Source organism: Oncorhynchus mykiss, chromosome 1 (assembly GCF_013265735.2).
Source record: "Oncorhynchus mykiss isolate Arlee chromosome 1, USDA_OmykA_1.1, whole genome shotgun sequence".
Taxonomy (NCBI): Eukaryota; Metazoa; Chordata; class Actinopteri; order Salmoniformes; family Salmonidae; genus Oncorhynchus; species Oncorhynchus mykiss.
In genome coordinates this window covers 3,923,478-3,942,183 of record NC_048565.1, presented here as the reverse complement: position 1 = coordinate 3,942,183, position 18,706 = coordinate 3,923,478, and the positions used below count along the sequence as shown (strand labels likewise).

The 18,706-nt window shown below is 43.2% G+C and overlaps 1 protein-coding gene across 2 annotated transcripts in view; it reads left to right on the top strand.

Moving 5' to 3' along the window:
• Window positions 1-18,706, top strand: part of LOC110524898 (ras-related protein Rab-6B) — a 163,123-nt gene that overhangs the window by 95,777 nt on the left and 48,640 nt on the right. Inside the window, exons 4-5 of one of the 2 annotated variants that reach the window (XM_036982647.1) lie at window positions 2,158-2,263; window positions 6,460-6,571. In XM_036982647.1, the coding sequence (XP_036838542.1) occupies window positions 2,158-2,263; window positions 6,460-6,571 (218 nt within the window). Of the gene's footprint in view, window positions 1-2,136; window positions 2,264-6,459; window positions 6,572-18,706 lie in introns of both variants that reach the window. The other variant, XM_036982599.1, reaches the window with a different exon arrangement.

Here is an 18,706-nt window from a genome sequence, read left to right as displayed (position 1 = left end):
TTTAGTATATGTTAAGACCAGATTAAATTGAGAACAGTCTGATGGGTGACAATATTATCACTTGCATTTCTTTGTGACATTTTCAAATAAGGCATATATGTTTTAATAAGGTTTGTATCACAACTAAAGTGTCAAAATAATTCTAAGCATAGCCTGTAGTCCTAGGACCCCTGGAACAGGGTTGGCCAGTCCGTAGCCGAACAAAAGCCTGGTGAAAAATGTGTCCTTATATGCCCAGTCATTGCACAATCGCGTGTGAAAACAGAGAATTCTTCAAATGAAGAACACTAATCGTCTTTATAACCGGTGTAGCCTGTCATATGAAATACGTAACCGAGGAAGTGCTTCCTTCATTCACTATTCTATCATTCACTATTCTATCATTCACTATTCTATCATTCCCTATTCTATCATTCCCTATTCTATCATTCACTATTCTCTCATTCACTATTCTATCATTCCCTATTCTATCATTCACTATTCTATCATTCACTATTCTATCATTCACTATTCTATCATTCACTATTCTATCATTCACTATTCTCTCATTCACTATTCTATCATTCACTATTCTATCACTCCCTATTCTATCATTCACTATTCTATCATTCACTATTCTATCATTCACTATTCTATCATTCACTATTCTATCATTCACTATTCTATCATTCACTATTCTATCATTCACTATTCTATCATTCACTATTCTATCATTCACTATTCTATCATTCACTATTCTATCATTCACTATTCTATCATTCACTATTCTATCATTCACTATTCTATCACTCACTATTCTATCATTCACTATTCTATCATTCACTATTCTATCATTCAATCATTCCCTATTCTATCATTCACTATTCTATCACTCACTATTCTATCATTCACTATTCTATCATTCACTATTCTATCATTCCCTATTCTATCATTCACTATTCTATCATTCACTATTCTATCATTCACTATTCTATCATTCACTATTCTATCATTCACTATTCTATCATTCACTATTCTATCATTCACTATTCTATCATTCCCTATTCTATCATTCACTATTCTATCATTCACTATTCTATCATTCACTATTCTATCATTCACTATTCTCTCATTCACTATTCTATCATTCACTATTCTATCACTCCCTATTCTATCATTCACTATTCTATCACTCCCTATTCTATCATTCACTATTCTATCATTCACTATTCTATCATTCACTATTCTATCACTCCCTATTCTATCATTCACTATTCTATCATTCACTATTCTATCATTCACTATTCTATCATTCACTATTCTATCACTCCCTATTCTATCACTCCCTATTCTATCATTCACTATTCTATCATTCACTATTCTATCACTCCCTATTCTATCATTCACTATTCTATCATTCACTATTCTATCATTCACTATTCTATCATTCACTATTCTATCACTCCCTATTCTATCATTCACTATTCTATCACTCCCTATTCTATCACTCCCTATTCTATCATTCACTATTCTATCATTCACTATTCTATCATTCACTATTCTATCATTCACTATTCTATCATTCACTATTCTATCATTCACTATTCTATCATTCACTATTCTATCATTCACTATTCTATCATTCACTATTCTATCATTCCCTATTCTATCATTCACTATTCTATCATTCACTATTCTATCATTCCCTATTCTATCATTCCCTATTCTATCATTCCCTATTCTATCATTCACTATTCTATCATTCACTATTCTATCATTCACTATTCTATCATTCCCTATTCGAGCAGTTCATCCACAGCTGTCGACTCATTTAAGTAGAAATCTTCATCCAAATTGAGGTTTGTGATCGCTGTTCTGATGTCCAGACTGATCGCTGTTCTGATGTCCAGAAGCTGTCTTCAGTTAAAGGAACGATGGAGGAAATATTATGTAAAAAAAAAAAAACAGTTAAGATCAGAGCAAAAACATTACTAATAAATAATAGTAATTAATTAATTAAAAAACAATTAGCAGAATTGGTCATGAGCAGTAAATATGGACCAGCGCCATTATATTAAATTATTCTATATAAAATACAGGCTCTCTGGACATGATGAATAATCTGACGATCCCCAGGTGTGTCTCTCTGATCCCCAGGTGTGTCTCTCTGATCCCCAGGTGAGGTTGCAGCTGTGGGACACGGCTGGACAGGAGCGCTTTAGGAGCCTCATTCCCTCCTACATACGAGACTCTACTGTGGCCGTGGTGGTTTATGATATTACAAGTGAGTGGGGATCACTCACACACACACACACACACATATACTCACACACACACACTCACACACACACACACATATACTCACACACATATACAGACACAAACACACACTCACACACACACATATACTCACACACATATACAGACACACACATATACTCACACACATATACAGACACACAAACACAGACACACACAAACACACATATACATGTATATATAGACACACCCACATATATATTTATATAGAGACACACATAGCCACACACACACACAAAGAGACAGACACACACAGACACACAGACACACAGACACACAGACACACAGACACACAGACACACAGACACACAGACACACACACACACACACACACACACACACACACACACACACAGAAACACACACACACACACAGAAACACACACACACACACATAGAAACACACACACACACACACACACACACACACACACACACACAGTGACACACACACACACACACAGAAACACACACACACACACACAGTGACACACACACACACACACACAGAGACACACACACACACACACACACAGAAACACACACACACACACATAGAAACACACACACACACACACACACACACACACACACACACACACACACACACACACACAGAAACACACACACACACACACACACACACACACACACACACACACACACACACACACACACAGAAACACACACACACACACAGAAACACACACACACACACATAGAAACACACACACACACACACACACACACACAGTGACACACACACACACACACAGAAACACACACACACACACACAGTGACACACACACACACACACACAGAGACACACACACACACACACACACAGTGACACACACACACACACACACACAGAAACACACACACACACACATAGAAACACACACACACACACACACACACACACACAGTGACACACACACACACACACACAGAGACACACACACTTTGTATGCAGTCATTGTTATGACCTGTTTTACAGGGCTGATATATTATTTCATGGTTCTTCATTAAACCACAGTTAGAACTATCATGTCAATCACTTCCTGTAGATTTGATCAGGTTCTTCCTTTATTCTCCATCATAAACTGGGACATCTGTGTTGCGTCAGGTCCCATTGAGGCCATCAGAGACAGTGATTTAATATCTTTGTGAGGAAGAAGGAGCTGTCTTCTTTAGGATGCACACACACACACACACACTCACCCACACACATACACACAGAGATTAACACACACACACACACACACACACACACACACACACACACACAGAGAGAGATAAACACACACACACACACACACAAACACACACACAGAGAGATAAACACACACACCATCTTCTTTAAAACCCTGGGGAGATGAACAGTAAACCTAATTGCTTTCTGAACGGGTGTGTCAAGGTCAAAACAAGTGTATAGATAGTATCAAATACTATCTGAGTAGGAGAGAGCCGGGACAAAGGTAACACTGGGCGAAGGTAACACAGCCATTTTCTCAGATAAGACAGGAGCTGGAACGACCTAGCGAAGTCAGCATGTTCCTAATGTAGAGCTCCCTGCAACAACATCAACAACAACAAAAACAGCCCATCCGACCATGTTTCGCCGAGTTATTAACAAAAAGTGGTTTTGAGTGATATAAGTCATAAAATAAATGGACCCTGTTCGGTTGTAGAGTTGTGTTTAGTTGTTTAAGGTCCCAAACATCATGTGTTGACCTGTCTAGTGTCTAAATGACAGGTTCCCAACATCATGTGTTAATTAACCTGTCTAGTGTCTAAATAACAGGTTCCCAACATCATGTGTTAATTAACCTGTCTAGTGTCTAAATAACAGGTTCCCAACATCATGTGTTAATTAACCTGTCTAGTGTCTAAATAACAGGTTCCCAACATCATGTGTTAACCTGTCTAGTGTCTAAATAACAGGTTCCCAACATCATGTCTAATAACAGGTTCCCAACATCATGTGTTAATTAACCTGTCTAGTGTCTAAATATCAGGTTCCAAACATCATGTGTTAACCTTTCTAGTGTCTAAATAACAGGTTCCCAACATCATGTGTTAATTAACCTGTCTAGTGTCTAAATGACAGGTTCCCAACATCATGTGTTAATTAACCTGTCTAGTGTCTAAATAGCAGGTTCCCAACATCATGTGTTAACCTGTCTAGTGTCTAAATAACAGGTTCCCAACATCATGTGTTAACCTGTCTAGTGTCTAAATAACAGGTTCCCAACATCATGTGTTAATCTGTCTAGTGTCTAAATAACAGGTTCCCAACATCATGTGTTAATTAACCTGTCTAGTGTCTAAATAACAGGATCCAAACATCATGTGTTAATTAACCTGTCTAGTGTCTAAATAACAGGTTCCCAACATCATGTGTTAACCTGTCTAGTGTCTAAATAACAGGTTCCCAACATCATGTGTTAATTAACCTGTCTAGTGTCTAAATAACAGGTTCCCAACATCATGTGTTAATTAACCTGTCTAGTGTCTAAATAACAGGTTCCAAACATCATGTGTTAATTAACCTGTCTAGTGTCTAAATAACAGGTTCCCAACATCATGTGTTAATTATCCTCTCTAGTGTCTAAATAACAGGTTCCCAACATCATGTGTTAACCTGTCTAGTGTCTAAATAACAGGTTCCCAACATCATGTGTTAATTAACCTGTCTAGTGTCTAAATAACAGGTTCCAAACATCATGTGTTAATTAACCTGTCTAGTGTCTAAATAACAGGTTCCAAGTGTCATGCTAGCTAGTCAGATGTCTTGCCTAGTTAAATAAAAAATATGTGAAACAAAATGTCATGCTAGCTAGTCAAGTACCATGCTAGCTAGTCAAGTGTCATGCTAACTAGTCAAGTACCATGCTAGCTAGTCAAGTATCATGCTAGCAGGTCAAGTGTCATGCTAGCAGGTCAAGTGTCATGCTAGCTAGTCAAGTATCATGCTAGCAGGTCAAGTGTCATGCTAGCAGGTCAAGTGTCATGCTAGCTAGTCAAGTATCATGCTAGCAGGTCAAGTGTCATGCTAGCTAGTCAAGTGTCATGCTAGCTAGTCAAGTATCATGCTAGCAGGTCAAGTGTCATGCTAGCTAGTCAAGTGTCATGCTAGCTAGTCAAGTATCATGCTAGCAGGTCAAGTGTCATGCTAGCTAGTCAAGTATCATGCTAGCAGGTCAAGTATCATGCTAGCTAGTCAAGTGTCATGCTAGCTAGTCAAGTGTCATGCTAGCTAGTCACGTATCATGCTAGCTAGTCTTTGGTGTTAGCCTGGGAGAAGGTACAGGAGAAACGGTTGGGACGAAAGTAACACAATGTAAACTGATTAATATTGTATAAGGCAAAGCATTGTGGGAAGCATCTGCCTCGGGTGCCAAAGGTTGCATGTTCAAATCCAGCGATAGAAAGTTACATTTTTGTTTTAAGGCTATCCCAAACCTTATCCCTTATCTTAACCATTCAGAGTCAATGGCTCACCTTGAGATTTCAGAGTCAATGCCTAAACTTAAACCTAACCTTGAGATTTCAGAGTCAATGCCTAAACTTAAACCTAACCTTGAGATTTCGGAGTCAATGCCTAAACTTAAACCTAACCTTGAGATTTCAGAGTCAATGCCTAAACTTAAACCTAACTTTGAGATTTCAGAGTCAATGCCTAAACTTAAACCTAACCTTAAGATTTCAGAGTCAATGCCTAAACTTAAACCTAACCTTAAGATTTCAGAGTCAATGCCTAAACTTAAACCTAACCTTGAGATTTCAGAGTCAATGCCTAAACTTAAACCTAACCTTAAGATTTCAGAGTCAATGCCTAAACTTAAACCTAACCTTAAGATTTCAGAGTCAATACCTCAACTTAAACCTAACCTTGAGATTTCAGAGTCAATGCCTAAACTTAAACCTAACCTTAAGATTTCAGAGTCAATACCTCAACTTAAACCTAACCTTGAGATTTCAGAGTCAATGCCTAAACTTAAACCTAAACTTAAATAATTTGGAGTTAATTCCTAAACTAAAACCTAAACTTAAATAATTTGACATTTGGAAAACCTTCGAAATGTGATGTTTGAGAAACTTTAAGCAAGATGACAACTACTTTTTTGTTGTTGCTTCTGCTATTCCTCAAACAGATGTGAACTCCTTCCAGCAAACGTCCAAATGGATCGACGACGTCAGAACAGAGAGAGGAAGTGATGTCATTATCATGCTAGTTGGCAACAAAACAGACTTGGGAGACAAAAGGTAAGAAGTGTTATATTCAGTTATTCAGTTCTGGCTGCAGCCTAAATGTGCGTCACAAATGTGCACCCTAGGGTCTGGTCAACAGTAGTGCACTATGAAGGGAATAGGGTGCACTACAAAGGGAATAGTGGGCCATTTGAGACACACAGTTTCAAAGCGCTGCTCCTAGACTACATTACTTCCTTTTACTGGCCCGATTTCCATGGTTACGTCTGGTGCAGCGGTCCGTGTCCAATGTCTCTCTTCTCTCTCTTTTGAAAAGGTCTTTTGGGTCTTTGGGGATCCAATCAAAACACAAGTTAGTTGCGACACTGTCAGTCTGTCTCTACTCTACTTCAGAGTGACCTGGTGCCTCGTCACGCCTGAGCATGTTCCAACTGTAAGAGAGACCTGAGACGGAGCGAGAGAGAGCGAAAGAGAGAGAGGTATACATTGAGAAAAAGAGAGAGAAAGAGAAAGAACAAGAGAGGGAAAGAGAGAGAGAAGGCCAGATACACAGAATAACAGAGATAACCATGGAAATAAAACAGGTGAGAAGACTGTAAACACCCGGGGTAGTCTGTAAATACCGGGGGGAGTCAGTAAACACCGGGGGTAGTCGGTAAACACTGGGGGTAGTCAGTAAACACTGGGGGGGAATCAGTAAACACCGGGGGTAGTCAGTAAACACCGGGGGTAGTCAGTAAACACTGGGGGGAGTCAGTAAACACAGGGGGTAGTCAGTAAACACCGGGGGGTAGTCAGTTAACACCGGGGGTAGTCAGTAAACACCGGGGGTAGTCAGTAAACACCGGGGGGAGTCAGTAAACACCGGGGGTAGTCAGTAAACACCGGGGGTAGTCAGTAAACACCGGGGGGGAGTCAGTAAACACCGGGGGTAGTCAGTAAACACCGGGGGTAGTCAGTAAACACCGGGGGGAGTCAGTAAACACCGGGGGTAGTCAGTAAACACCGGGGGTAGTCAGTAAACACCGGGGGGGGAGTCAGTAAACACCGGGGGGTAGTCAGTAAACACCGGGGGTAGTCAGTAAACACCGGGGGTAGTCGGTAAATACCAGGGGTAGTCGGTAAACACAGGGGGTAGTCGGTAAACACCGGGGATAGTCGGTAAACACCGGGGGGTAGTTAGTAAAGACCGGGGGTAGTCAGTTAACACCGGGGGTAGTCGGTAAACACCGGGGGTAGTCAGTAAACACCGGGGGTAGTCGGTAAACACCGGGGGTAGTCGGTAAACACCGGGGGTAGTCGGTAAACACCGGGGGTAGTCAGTAAACACTGTGGGGAGTCAGTAAACATTGGGGGTATTTAGTAAACACTGGGGGGAGTCAGTAAATACCGTGGGGTAGTCAGTAAACACCGGGGGTAGTCAGTAAACACCGGGGGTGGTCAGTAAACACCGGGGGTTGTCAGTAAACACCGGGGGTAGTCAGTAAACACCGGGGGTAGTCAGTAAACACTGGGGGTAGTCAACTAGTGCTCACTGTCGTACAGTAATGAATCACCTCCCTACCCTGTCAGACAGTAATGATTCACCACCCTACCGTCGTACAGTAATGATTCACCTCCCTACCCTGTCATACAGTAATGATTCACCTCCCTACCCTGTCATACAGTCTAAACAGAGAAACTAGACACTCACAGACACTCCTGATGTTCTCTCTCTTGGAATGTCCGGACATTGGAGAAACCCCTTAATGATGCCAGTAATTGGTAAAACACATCTGACCTTCAAGTTGTCGGTCCCTGGTGTTGCTGATTGGCACTGGTGTGAGTTTTAAATCATTCTCACTTTCACAGACCACAATATTAAATAGGAAAATATCTCACACACATCTGTGATTACTTGCTGCAGGTGCATAGGAATTGTTGGATGAAATGACCATGATATGAAATATGACAAGGAGGCAGCAGGGAGGACTCAGGTAGTCAAAGACTTGTGTATGTTGTCAGATGCACCGAATACTATAGACCTGACCATGAAATGCTGAATACAACCTTACCATGAAATGCTGAATACAACCTTACCATGAAATGCTGAATACAACCTTACCATGAAGTACTGAATACAACCTTACCATGAAATGCTGAATACAACCTTACCATGAAATGCTGAATACAACCTTACCATGAAGTACTGAATACAACCTTACCATGAAATGCTGAATACAACCTTACCATGAAATGCTGAATACATCCTTACCATGAAATGCTGAATACATCCTTACCATGAAATGCTGAATACAACCTTAAACCTTAAACGGGGGTAGTCAGTAAACACCGGGGGTAGTCAGTAAACACCGGGGGGGAGTCAGTAAACACCGGGGGTAGTCAGTAAACACCGGGGGTAGTCAGTAAACACCGGGGGGAGTCAGTAAACACCGGGGGTAGTCAGTAAACACCGGGGGTAGTCAGTAAACACCGGGGGGGGAGTCAGTAAACACCGGGGGGTAGTCAGTAAACACCGGGGGTAGTCAGTAAACACCGGGGGTAGTCGGTAAATACCAGGGGTAGTCGGTAAACACAGGGGGTAGTCGGTAAACACCGGGGATAGTCGGTAAACACCGGGGGGTAGTTAGTAAAGACCGGGGGTAGTCAGTTAACACCGGGGGTAGTCGGTAAACACCGGGGGTAGTCAGTAAACACCGGGGGTAGTCGGTAAACACCGGGGGTAGTCGGTAAACACCGGGGGTAGTCGGTAAACACCGGGGGTAGTCAGTAAACACTGTGGGGAGTCAGTAAACATTGGGGGTATTTAGTAAACACTGGGGGGAGTCAGTAAATACCGTGGGGTAGTCAGTAAACACCGGGGGTAGTCAGTAAACACCGGGGGTGGTCAGTAAACACCGGGGGTTGTCAGTAAACACCGGGGGTAGTCAGTAAACACCGGGGGTAGTCAGTAAACACTGGGGGTAGTCAACTAGTGCTCACTGTCGTACAGTAATGAATCACCTCCCTACCCTGTCAGACAGTAATGATTCACCACCCTACCGTCGTACAGTAATGATTCACCTCCCTACCCTGTCATACAGTAATGATTCACCTCCCTACCCTGTCATACAGTCTAAACAGAGAAACTAGACACTCACAGACACTCCTGATGTTCTCTCTCTTGGAATGTCCGGACATTGGAGAAACCCCTTAATGATGCCAGTAATTGGTAAAACACATCTGACCTTCAAGTTGTCGGTCCCTGGTGTTGCTGATTGGCACTGGTGTGAGTTTTAAATCATTCTCACTTTCACAGACCACAATATTAAATAGGAAAATATCTCACACACATCTGTGATTACTTGCTGCAGGTGCATAGGAATTGTTGGATGAAATGACCATGATATGAAATATGACAAGGAGGCAGCAGGGAGGACTCAGGTAGTCAAAGACTTGTGTATGTTGTCAGATGCACCGAATACTATAGACCTGACCATGAAATGCTGAATACAACCTTACCATGAAATGCTGAATACAACCTTACCATGAAATGCTGAATACAACCTTACCATGAAGTACTGAATACAACCTTACCATGAAATGCTGAATACAACCTTACCATGAAATGCTGAATACAACCTTACCATGAAGTACTGAATACAACCTTACCATGAAATGCTGAATACAACCTTACCATGAAATGCTGAATACATCCTTACCATGAAATGCTGAATACATCCTTACCATGAAATGCTGAATACAACCTTACCATGAAATGCTGAATACATCCTTACCATGAAATGCTGAATATAACCTTACCATGAAATGCTGAATACAACCTTACCATGAAATGCTGAATACAACCTTACTCTGAAATGCTGAATACAACCTTACCATGAAATGCTGAATACAACCTTACCATGAAATGCTGAATACAACCTTACCATGAAATGCTGAATACAACCTTACCATGAAATGCTGAATACAACCTTACCATGAAATGCTGAATACAACCTTACCATGAAATGCTGAATACATACATTAATAAAATATTTATTAAATAAACTAAAGTAAAAAATATCAACAACGAGGCTATATACAGGGGTACCGGTACAGAGTCAATGTGCAGGGTTACAGGTTAGTAACGAGGCTATATACAGGGGGTACCGGTACCGAGTCAAAGTGCAGGGTTACAGGTTAGTAACGAGGCTATATACAGGGGGTACCGGTACCGAGTCAAAGTGCAGGGTTACAGGTTAGTAACGAGGCTATATACAGGGGGTACCGGTACAGAGTCAATGTGGAGGCTATATACAGGGTGTTACGGTACAGAGTCAATGTGGAGGCTATATACAGGGTGTTACGGTACAGAGTCAATGTGGAGGGTTACAGGTTATTTGAGGTAATTTGTACATGTAAGAAGTAGTAAAGTGACTATGCATAGATAATAAACAGCGAGTAGCAGCAGTGTAAAAAGAAGGGGGGGGGGTCAATGTAAATAGTTTGGCTGGCCATTTGATTGATTAATCGGTAGTCTTATGGCTTGGGGGTAGAAGCTGTTAAGGAGCTTTTAGGACCTAGACTTGGCGCTCCGGTAACGCTTGCCGTGCCGTAGCAGAGAGAACAATCTATGACTTGGGTGACTATGGTTGGCTCCAGTGATGTACTGGGCCGTACGCACTACCCTCTGTAGTGCCTTAAGGTCAGATGCCGAGCAGTTGCCGTACCAGGCCGTGATGCAACCGGTCAGGATGCTCTCGATGGTGCAGCTGTAGAACTTTTTGAGAATCTCGGGACACAAGCCAAATCTTTTCAGTCCTCTGAGGGGGAAAAGGTTTTGTCGTGCCGTCTTCACGACTGTCTTGGTGTGTTAGGACCATGAGATTTGTTGGTGATGTGGACACCAAGGAACTTGAAACTCTCAACCTGCTCCACTGCAGCCCTGTCGATGTGAACGGGAGTGTGTTTGGCCCGCCTTTTCCTGTAGTCCATGATCAGCTCCTTTGTCTTGCTCACGTTGAGGGAGAGGTTGTTGTCCTGGCACCTCCCGGCCAGGTCTCTGACCTCCTCCCTATAGGCTGTCTCATCGTTGTCGGTGATCAGGCCTACCACTGTTGTGTCTTCAGCAAACTTAATGATGGTTTTGGAGTCGTGCCTGGCCATGCAGTTGTGGGTGAACAGGGAGTACCAGGAGGGGACTGAGCACGCACCCCTGAGGGGCCCCCGTGTTGAGGATCAGCGTGGCAGATGTGTTGTTGCCTACCCTTACCACCTGGGGGCAGCCCGTCACGAAGTCCAGGATCCTGTTGCAGAGGGAGGTGTTTTGTCCCAGGGCCCTTTGTGGGCACTATGGTGTTGAACGCTGAGCTCTAGTCAATGAATAGCATTCTCACGTAGGTGTTCCTTTTGTCCAGGTGGGAAAGGGCAGTGTGGAGTGCGATTGAGATTGCGTCATCTGTGGATCCGTTGGGGCGGTACTAACATTGAAGTGGGTCTAGGGTTTCCGGGATGATGCTGTTGATGTGAGTCATGACCAGCCTTTCAAAGCACTTCACGGCTACCGACGTGAATACTTCGGGGCGGTAGTCATTTAGGCAGGTTACCTTCGCTTTCTTGTGCACAGAGCCTATGGTGGTCTGCTTGAAAACATGTAGGTATTACAGACTCGGTCAGGGAGAGGTTGAAAATGTCAATGAAGACACTTGCCAATTGGTCCGCGCATGCTCTGAGTACACGTCCTGGTAATCCATCTGGCCCTGACCTTGTGAACGTTGACCTGTTTAAAGGTCTTGCTCACATCAGATACGGAGAGCGTGATCACACAGTCGTCAGGAACAGCCGGTAGGAGCCAAATGCCTTTCATGGTGATGTGTTAAACAATCTGGAGTTGTTATTTATGAACCGCATGTCAGCCTATATAGAGGCACTTTCAGCCACATTCAATTAAACATGAATCATAACATCAATCTGTCAGTTTGCCTCAGTGCTTCTCACTTCTTCCCATAGCCTTCTTTAAGGTTCTGCTCTGCTCCCTGCTCCCTGCTCCCTGCTCCCTGCTCTCTGCTCCCTGCTCTCTGCTCTCTGCTCTCTGCTCCCTGCTCTCTGCTCTCTGCTCTCTGCTCCCTGCTCTCTGCTCTCTGCTGTCTGCATGCAGCTACAGTGTCTAATTGATCTGGAGAAAGACAGGGAAAGCAGATAAAGTGCTGTGTAAGGCAGTTTCCTGAGTCAGACTGACTGGATCAGTCAATAAACATTAAAGGAAGGTGGCCATTAAGGAGGATAATAGCTCTTTCAGGCTGTAGGACAGGGGTTAGATCAGGCTGTAGGACAGGGATTAGGACAGGGACTAGATCAGGCTGTAGGACAGGGATTAGATCAGGCTGTAGGACAGGGATTAGATCAGGCTGTAGGACAGGGGTTAGGTCAGGCTGTAGGACAGAGATTAGATCAGGCTGTAGGACAGGGATTAGATCAGGCTGTAGGACAGGGATTAGATCAGGCTGTAGGACAGGGTTAGATCAGGCTGTAGGACAGGGATTAGGACAGGGATTAGATCAGGCTGTAGGACAGGGATTAGATCAGGCTGTAGGACAGGGATTAGATCAGGCTGTAGGACAGGGATTAGATCAGGCTGTAGGACAGGGGTTAGATCAGGCTGTAGGACAGGCTGTAGGACAGGGATTAGATCAGGCTGTAGGACAGGGATTAGATCATGCTGTAGGACAGGGATTAGGTCAGGCTGTAGGACAGAGATTAGATCAGGCTGTAGGACAGGGATTAGATCAGGCTGTAGGACAGGGATTAGATCAGGCTGTAGGACAGGGATTAGATCAGGCTGTAGGACAGGGATTAGATCAGGCTGTAGGACAGGGATTAGGACAGGGATTAGATCAGGCTGTAGGACAGGGATTAGATCAGGCTGTAGGACAGGGATTAGATCAGGCTGTTGGACAGGGGTTAGATCAGGCTGTAGGACAGGGATTAGATCAGGCTGTAGAACAGGGATTAGATCACGCTGTAGGACAGGGGTTAGATCAGGCTGTAGGACAGGGATTAGATCAGGCTGTAGGACAGGGATTAGATCAGGCTGTAGGACAGGGGTTAGATCAGGCTGTAGGACAGGGATTAGATCAGGCTGTAGGACAGGGATTAGATCAGGCTGTAGGACAGGGGTTAGATCAGGCTGTAGGACAGGGATTAGGACGGGGGTTAGATCAGGCTGTAAAACAGGGGTTAGATCAGGCTGTAGGACAGGGGTTAGATCAGGCTGTAGGACAGGGATTAGATCAGGCTGTAGGACAGGGGTTAGATCAGGCTGTACGTGTGTTGACATGGTGTGTTGACATGGTGCAGTGTGTTGAGATGCTTCCAAACCCAAAATGACATAAACAATCAACAATATCAAAATACTTTTCATGTTCAATCAACTGATTTCTATTTTTATTTTCTATTTTGTAGGCTACTGTCTGTAATCTGTCGCAATATATTTCATGATGTGCCAAATCGGTGATATAGTGCATTTAGAATAAACCGCCTCAATGTTTGTTGCTTTAGGTGGTAATATCTCTCTAGAAGCTGATCCGTGGTCAGTATTATAGAACATTATTGAGCACATTTTAAGGAACGATTTGAAGAGAGAAAGCTGATCCGAGATCAGCCCTCCCTTTCTTTCGATCCCTATCAGTATCGCTCCAACGACGCACCCAGTGACCGTTCTCTCGTGTGGTGTTTAGGGGAAACGCGTGTTCCGTCTTCGGGACGTTGTTGGAAAGATGGATCTTTAAAACAATAGTAAGCCTAAATTCCATCTCTATGGAAACCGGGCCTTAGTCTCACACCCCCCCCCCCCCCATTTTACAGTGATGTCAGTGTGAATGATCTGTCTAAAAACACACTGGTCGTTCTGTCGTTAAGTGTTTACTGTCTGACAGCAGAGGCTGATTTTTCATCTCTACTTAAACGTTTAACCCTATACTCAAGCGGCCGGTAGAGCGTACTGACAGAGAATCAATTTACAAGTTACAGTGCCACACCGTGTTGTGTGTAAAAAAAACTCAAAACCACTCACCAAAGATATTGGATAAAAGGCAGGAATTCAGTTGGTTGATCAATGAATATTGCATCGTTCCCGTTAGAAGAGACCTTGAAGAGTAGGAATATGTAAAGAAATTGTTAAAATGTAAAAAAAAACAGGCGGTTTATATGTCAGTAAAAGTATGGTGAAACAAGAATAGGGTATGAAAAATACTGTTGTGAAAAATTTGATTTAATTGTTGACAAAATACTATTTTATGGGTTAAACCACTTTTCATATCCCCAGGGTCAATTAATAAATATTCAGTCTTGCATATAATATGCATGTATTACCTCAAAATGTAGTCTGAACATGATTGAAGATCATTTGAAATTCAAGAAAAACATTTTTGGGGGGGAGACTTCAGTCCTCATTTAAACAATGCTTACCTACCTTATGAAAGCCATTGAAGCAGACCTAAAGTAAATGATGCAATATGTTTAGGATTAGCTAAAAATGCTATGCAAATTACCATTCTGATGTGGAATTGCTGTGAAACTCTGATGACTTCTCAATTTCCTGGTTGAGATCTGTAATTTCCAAATTAAACAGAACATTAGTAAAAAAATAAATAAAAAAATGTGTGTACGTCTTATTGAAGTTGTTAGTAACAGGAATTCAAGGTTAAATAATTTTTTGCACAAATATAGATATAATAACCATTAAATTGAAGTTAACTTGGAGTCAACTATGAGAAAAAAAAGCATGCAATTAATTAGGAAAGCATGCAATTAATTAAGCATGCAATTAATTAAGGAAAGCATGCAATTAATTAAGGATACAGATTAAATAAATTATGATGAACTTTACAGGGTGGTGAAAGTGCACGTCGATGAGTTTGATGCTCCTTGCCAATAAATATTGAGATTCTTATTCTGGTGACATGATGATCGATCCTTGGCTGCCTTTTGACAAATAGAAATAATGTCATCTATAAATAATCTCATGTAGACTAGCCTACCCACACTGTATCTGCCAGCTGTTGGGCTAGAGACCACATGCCAAGACCAGAGGAGGCACATTTGCTATTTTTAACACAACAGTTAACTATCGATGGAGTTGAAAATATGTTATTTATTTGAGACAAGAAAACTTATGCGGGAAAAAAGTACATTTTATGGGCACTACCTCAACATGCACTGCTGTTTATCTGCAACAAGTATGTTTGGTGGAAATACTACAGGTGGGACAGATTTTAGAATAGTCACATGAAAATCTGTCGTCCAATTGGATGGAAACCTGGCTCCAGTCTTGTATGGATGGAGACCTAGCTCCAGTCTTGTATGGATGGAGACCTAGCTCCAGTCTTGTATGGATGGAAACCTAGCTCCAGTCTTGTATGGATGGAGACCTAGCTCCAGTCTTGTATGGATGGAAACCTAGCTCCAGTCTTGTATGGATAGAGACCTAGCTCCAGTCTTGTATGGATGGAGACCTAGCTCCAGTCTTGTATGGATGGAGACCTAGCTCCAGTCTTGTATGGATGGAGACCTAGCTCCAGTCTTGTTTGGATGGAGACCTAGCTCCAGTCTTGTATGGATGGAAACCTAGCTCCAGTCTTGTATGGATGGAGACCTAGCTCCAGTCTTGTATGGATGGAAACCTAGCTCCAGTCTTGTATGGATAGAGACCTAGCTCCAGTCTTGTATGGATGGAGACCTAGCTCCAGTCTTGTATGGATGGAGACCTAGCTCCAGTCTTGTATGGATGGAGACCTAGCTCCAGTCTTGTATGGATGGAGACCTAGCTCCAGTCTTGTATGGATGGAAACCTAGCTCCAGTCTTGTATGGATGGAAACCTAGCTCCAGTCTTGTATGGATGGAGACCTAGCTCCAGTCTTGTATGGATGGAGACCTAGCTCCAGTCTTGTATGGATGGAGACCTAGCTCCAGTCTTGTATGGATGGAGACCTAGCTCCAGTCTTGTATGGATGGAGACCTAGCTCCAGTCTTGTATGGATGGAGACCTAGCTCCAGTCTTGTATGGATGGAAACCTAGCTCCAGTCTTGTATGGATGGAAACCTAGCTCCAGTCTTGTATGGATGGGGACCTAGCTCCAGTCTTGTATGGATGGAAACCTAGCTCCAGTCTTGTATGGATGGAGACCTAGCTCCAGTCTTGTATGGATGGAGACCTAGCTCCAGTCTTGTATGGATGGAGACCTAGCTCCAGTCTTGTATGGATGGAGACCTAGCTCCAGTCTTGTATGGATGGAGACCTAGCTCCAGTCTTGTATGGATGGAAACCTAGCTCCAGTCTTGTATGGATGGGGACCTAGCTCCAGTCTTGTATGGATGGAGACCTAGCTCCAGTCGTGAATGGATGGAGACCTAGCTCCAGTCATAAATGGATGGAGACCTAGCTCCAGTCTTGCTTTTAATTCTTGTGACTGTCCCTGAATCCTGTTTCCCCCTCCCTCCCCTCCCTGAATCTCCAGGTCCCCCCTCCCTCCCCTCCTTGAATCCTCAGTTCCCCCCTCCCTCCCCGAATCCCCAGTTCCCCCCTCCCTCCCCTCCCTGAATCCTCAATTCCCCCCTCTCTCCCTGAATCCCCAGTCCCCCCCTCCCTCCCCGAATCCCCAGTTCCCCCCTCCTTCCCCTCCCCGAATCCCCAGTTCCCCCCTCCCTCCCCTCCTTGAATCCTTAGTTCCCCCCCTCCATCCCCTCCCTGAATCCTTAGTTCCCCCCTCACTCCACTCCTTGAATCCCCAGTTCCCCCCTCCATCCTCTCCCTGAAACCTCAGTTCCCCCCTCCCTCCCCTTCCTGCATCCTCAATTCCCCCCTCCCTCCCCTGTCTGAATCCTCAGTCCCCCCCCCCCCCCCCCCCCTTCCGCCATCGAATCTCCCCTCTACTTCTGAGGAGTGTCACAAAAATTCATCATGTTTCAGTGGGAGTATCGGATACTTGGAGAGAGTGCATGGAAACGGGACCTAAAAGGACACGTGCATGCATTCTGTTCAGACAGACAGTCTTAGACTGATAAAGCTGGATGCTAGGTGTCGCCAAAGGTTGTATGTCTCTCGTACTCTCTCTCAATGCATATGGTCATCAATATTGAGATCTGTGTAGAAATGGGGGCATGATCTGATAGCATCTAAAGCAGAAAATAATCACATTCACATTGGGACATTAACATTAGTCTGTGTGGCTTTGACCTCACCAAATAGTAATACTACTGAACGTATGAGTGATAGCTTGATGTCCTCCCTCTGACAGAAAGACAGGATGCAGAGTGCTCTGTCTGCGTCATGAAAACTCAGCATTTCTTACAGTCTGATCCTTAATTTTGTTGATTTATTTGTCCTTTTGCTTTTGGAAATCAGAACCCTGACAAAGCATTCAAAAAAGACAAAGATGTATGACGATGTTCCTTAGGTCAGCCAAACACGCAGTGGTTCTTGAGAGAAGAACCAGAACTCTAACAGGGAGTGAAGTTGACTGACTGACTGACTGAGTTAGTATCCTCTGTCATTTCAATTCAATTCAAGGGGCTTTATTGGCATGGGAAACATGTGTTAACATTTCCAAAGCAAGTGAGGTAGATAATATACAAAAGTGGAATAAACAATTAAAATGAACAGTAAACTTTACACATACAGAAATTTCATAACAATAAAGACATTACAAATGTCATATTATACATATATATATATATATGTATATACAGTGTTGTAACAATGTACAAATGGTTAAAGAACACAAGGGGAAATAAATAAGCATAAATATGGGTTGTTTTTACAATGGTGTTTGTTCTTCACTGGTTGCCCTTTTCTTGTGGCAACAGGTCACAAATCTTGCTGCTGTGATGGCACACTGTGGAATTTCACCCAGTAGATATGGGAGTTTATCAAAATTGGATTTGTTTTCGAATTCTTTGTGGATCTGGGAAATCTGAGGGAAACATGTATCTCTAATATGGTCATACGTTGGACAGGAGGTTAGGAAGTGCAGCTCAGTTTCCACCTCATTTTGTGGGGACTGTCTCTGTGTGTCTGAGGGGTACAGTAACAACGTGGACTAGTCTAGGATGCTAGTAATGAATCTTCTGTGTTGGATCTCTGGGACTCTGGCTGCACTGGTGGGATGGGGTTTATGGGTAGAGAGCTGCCTGTCAGGACTGGTGGGATGGGG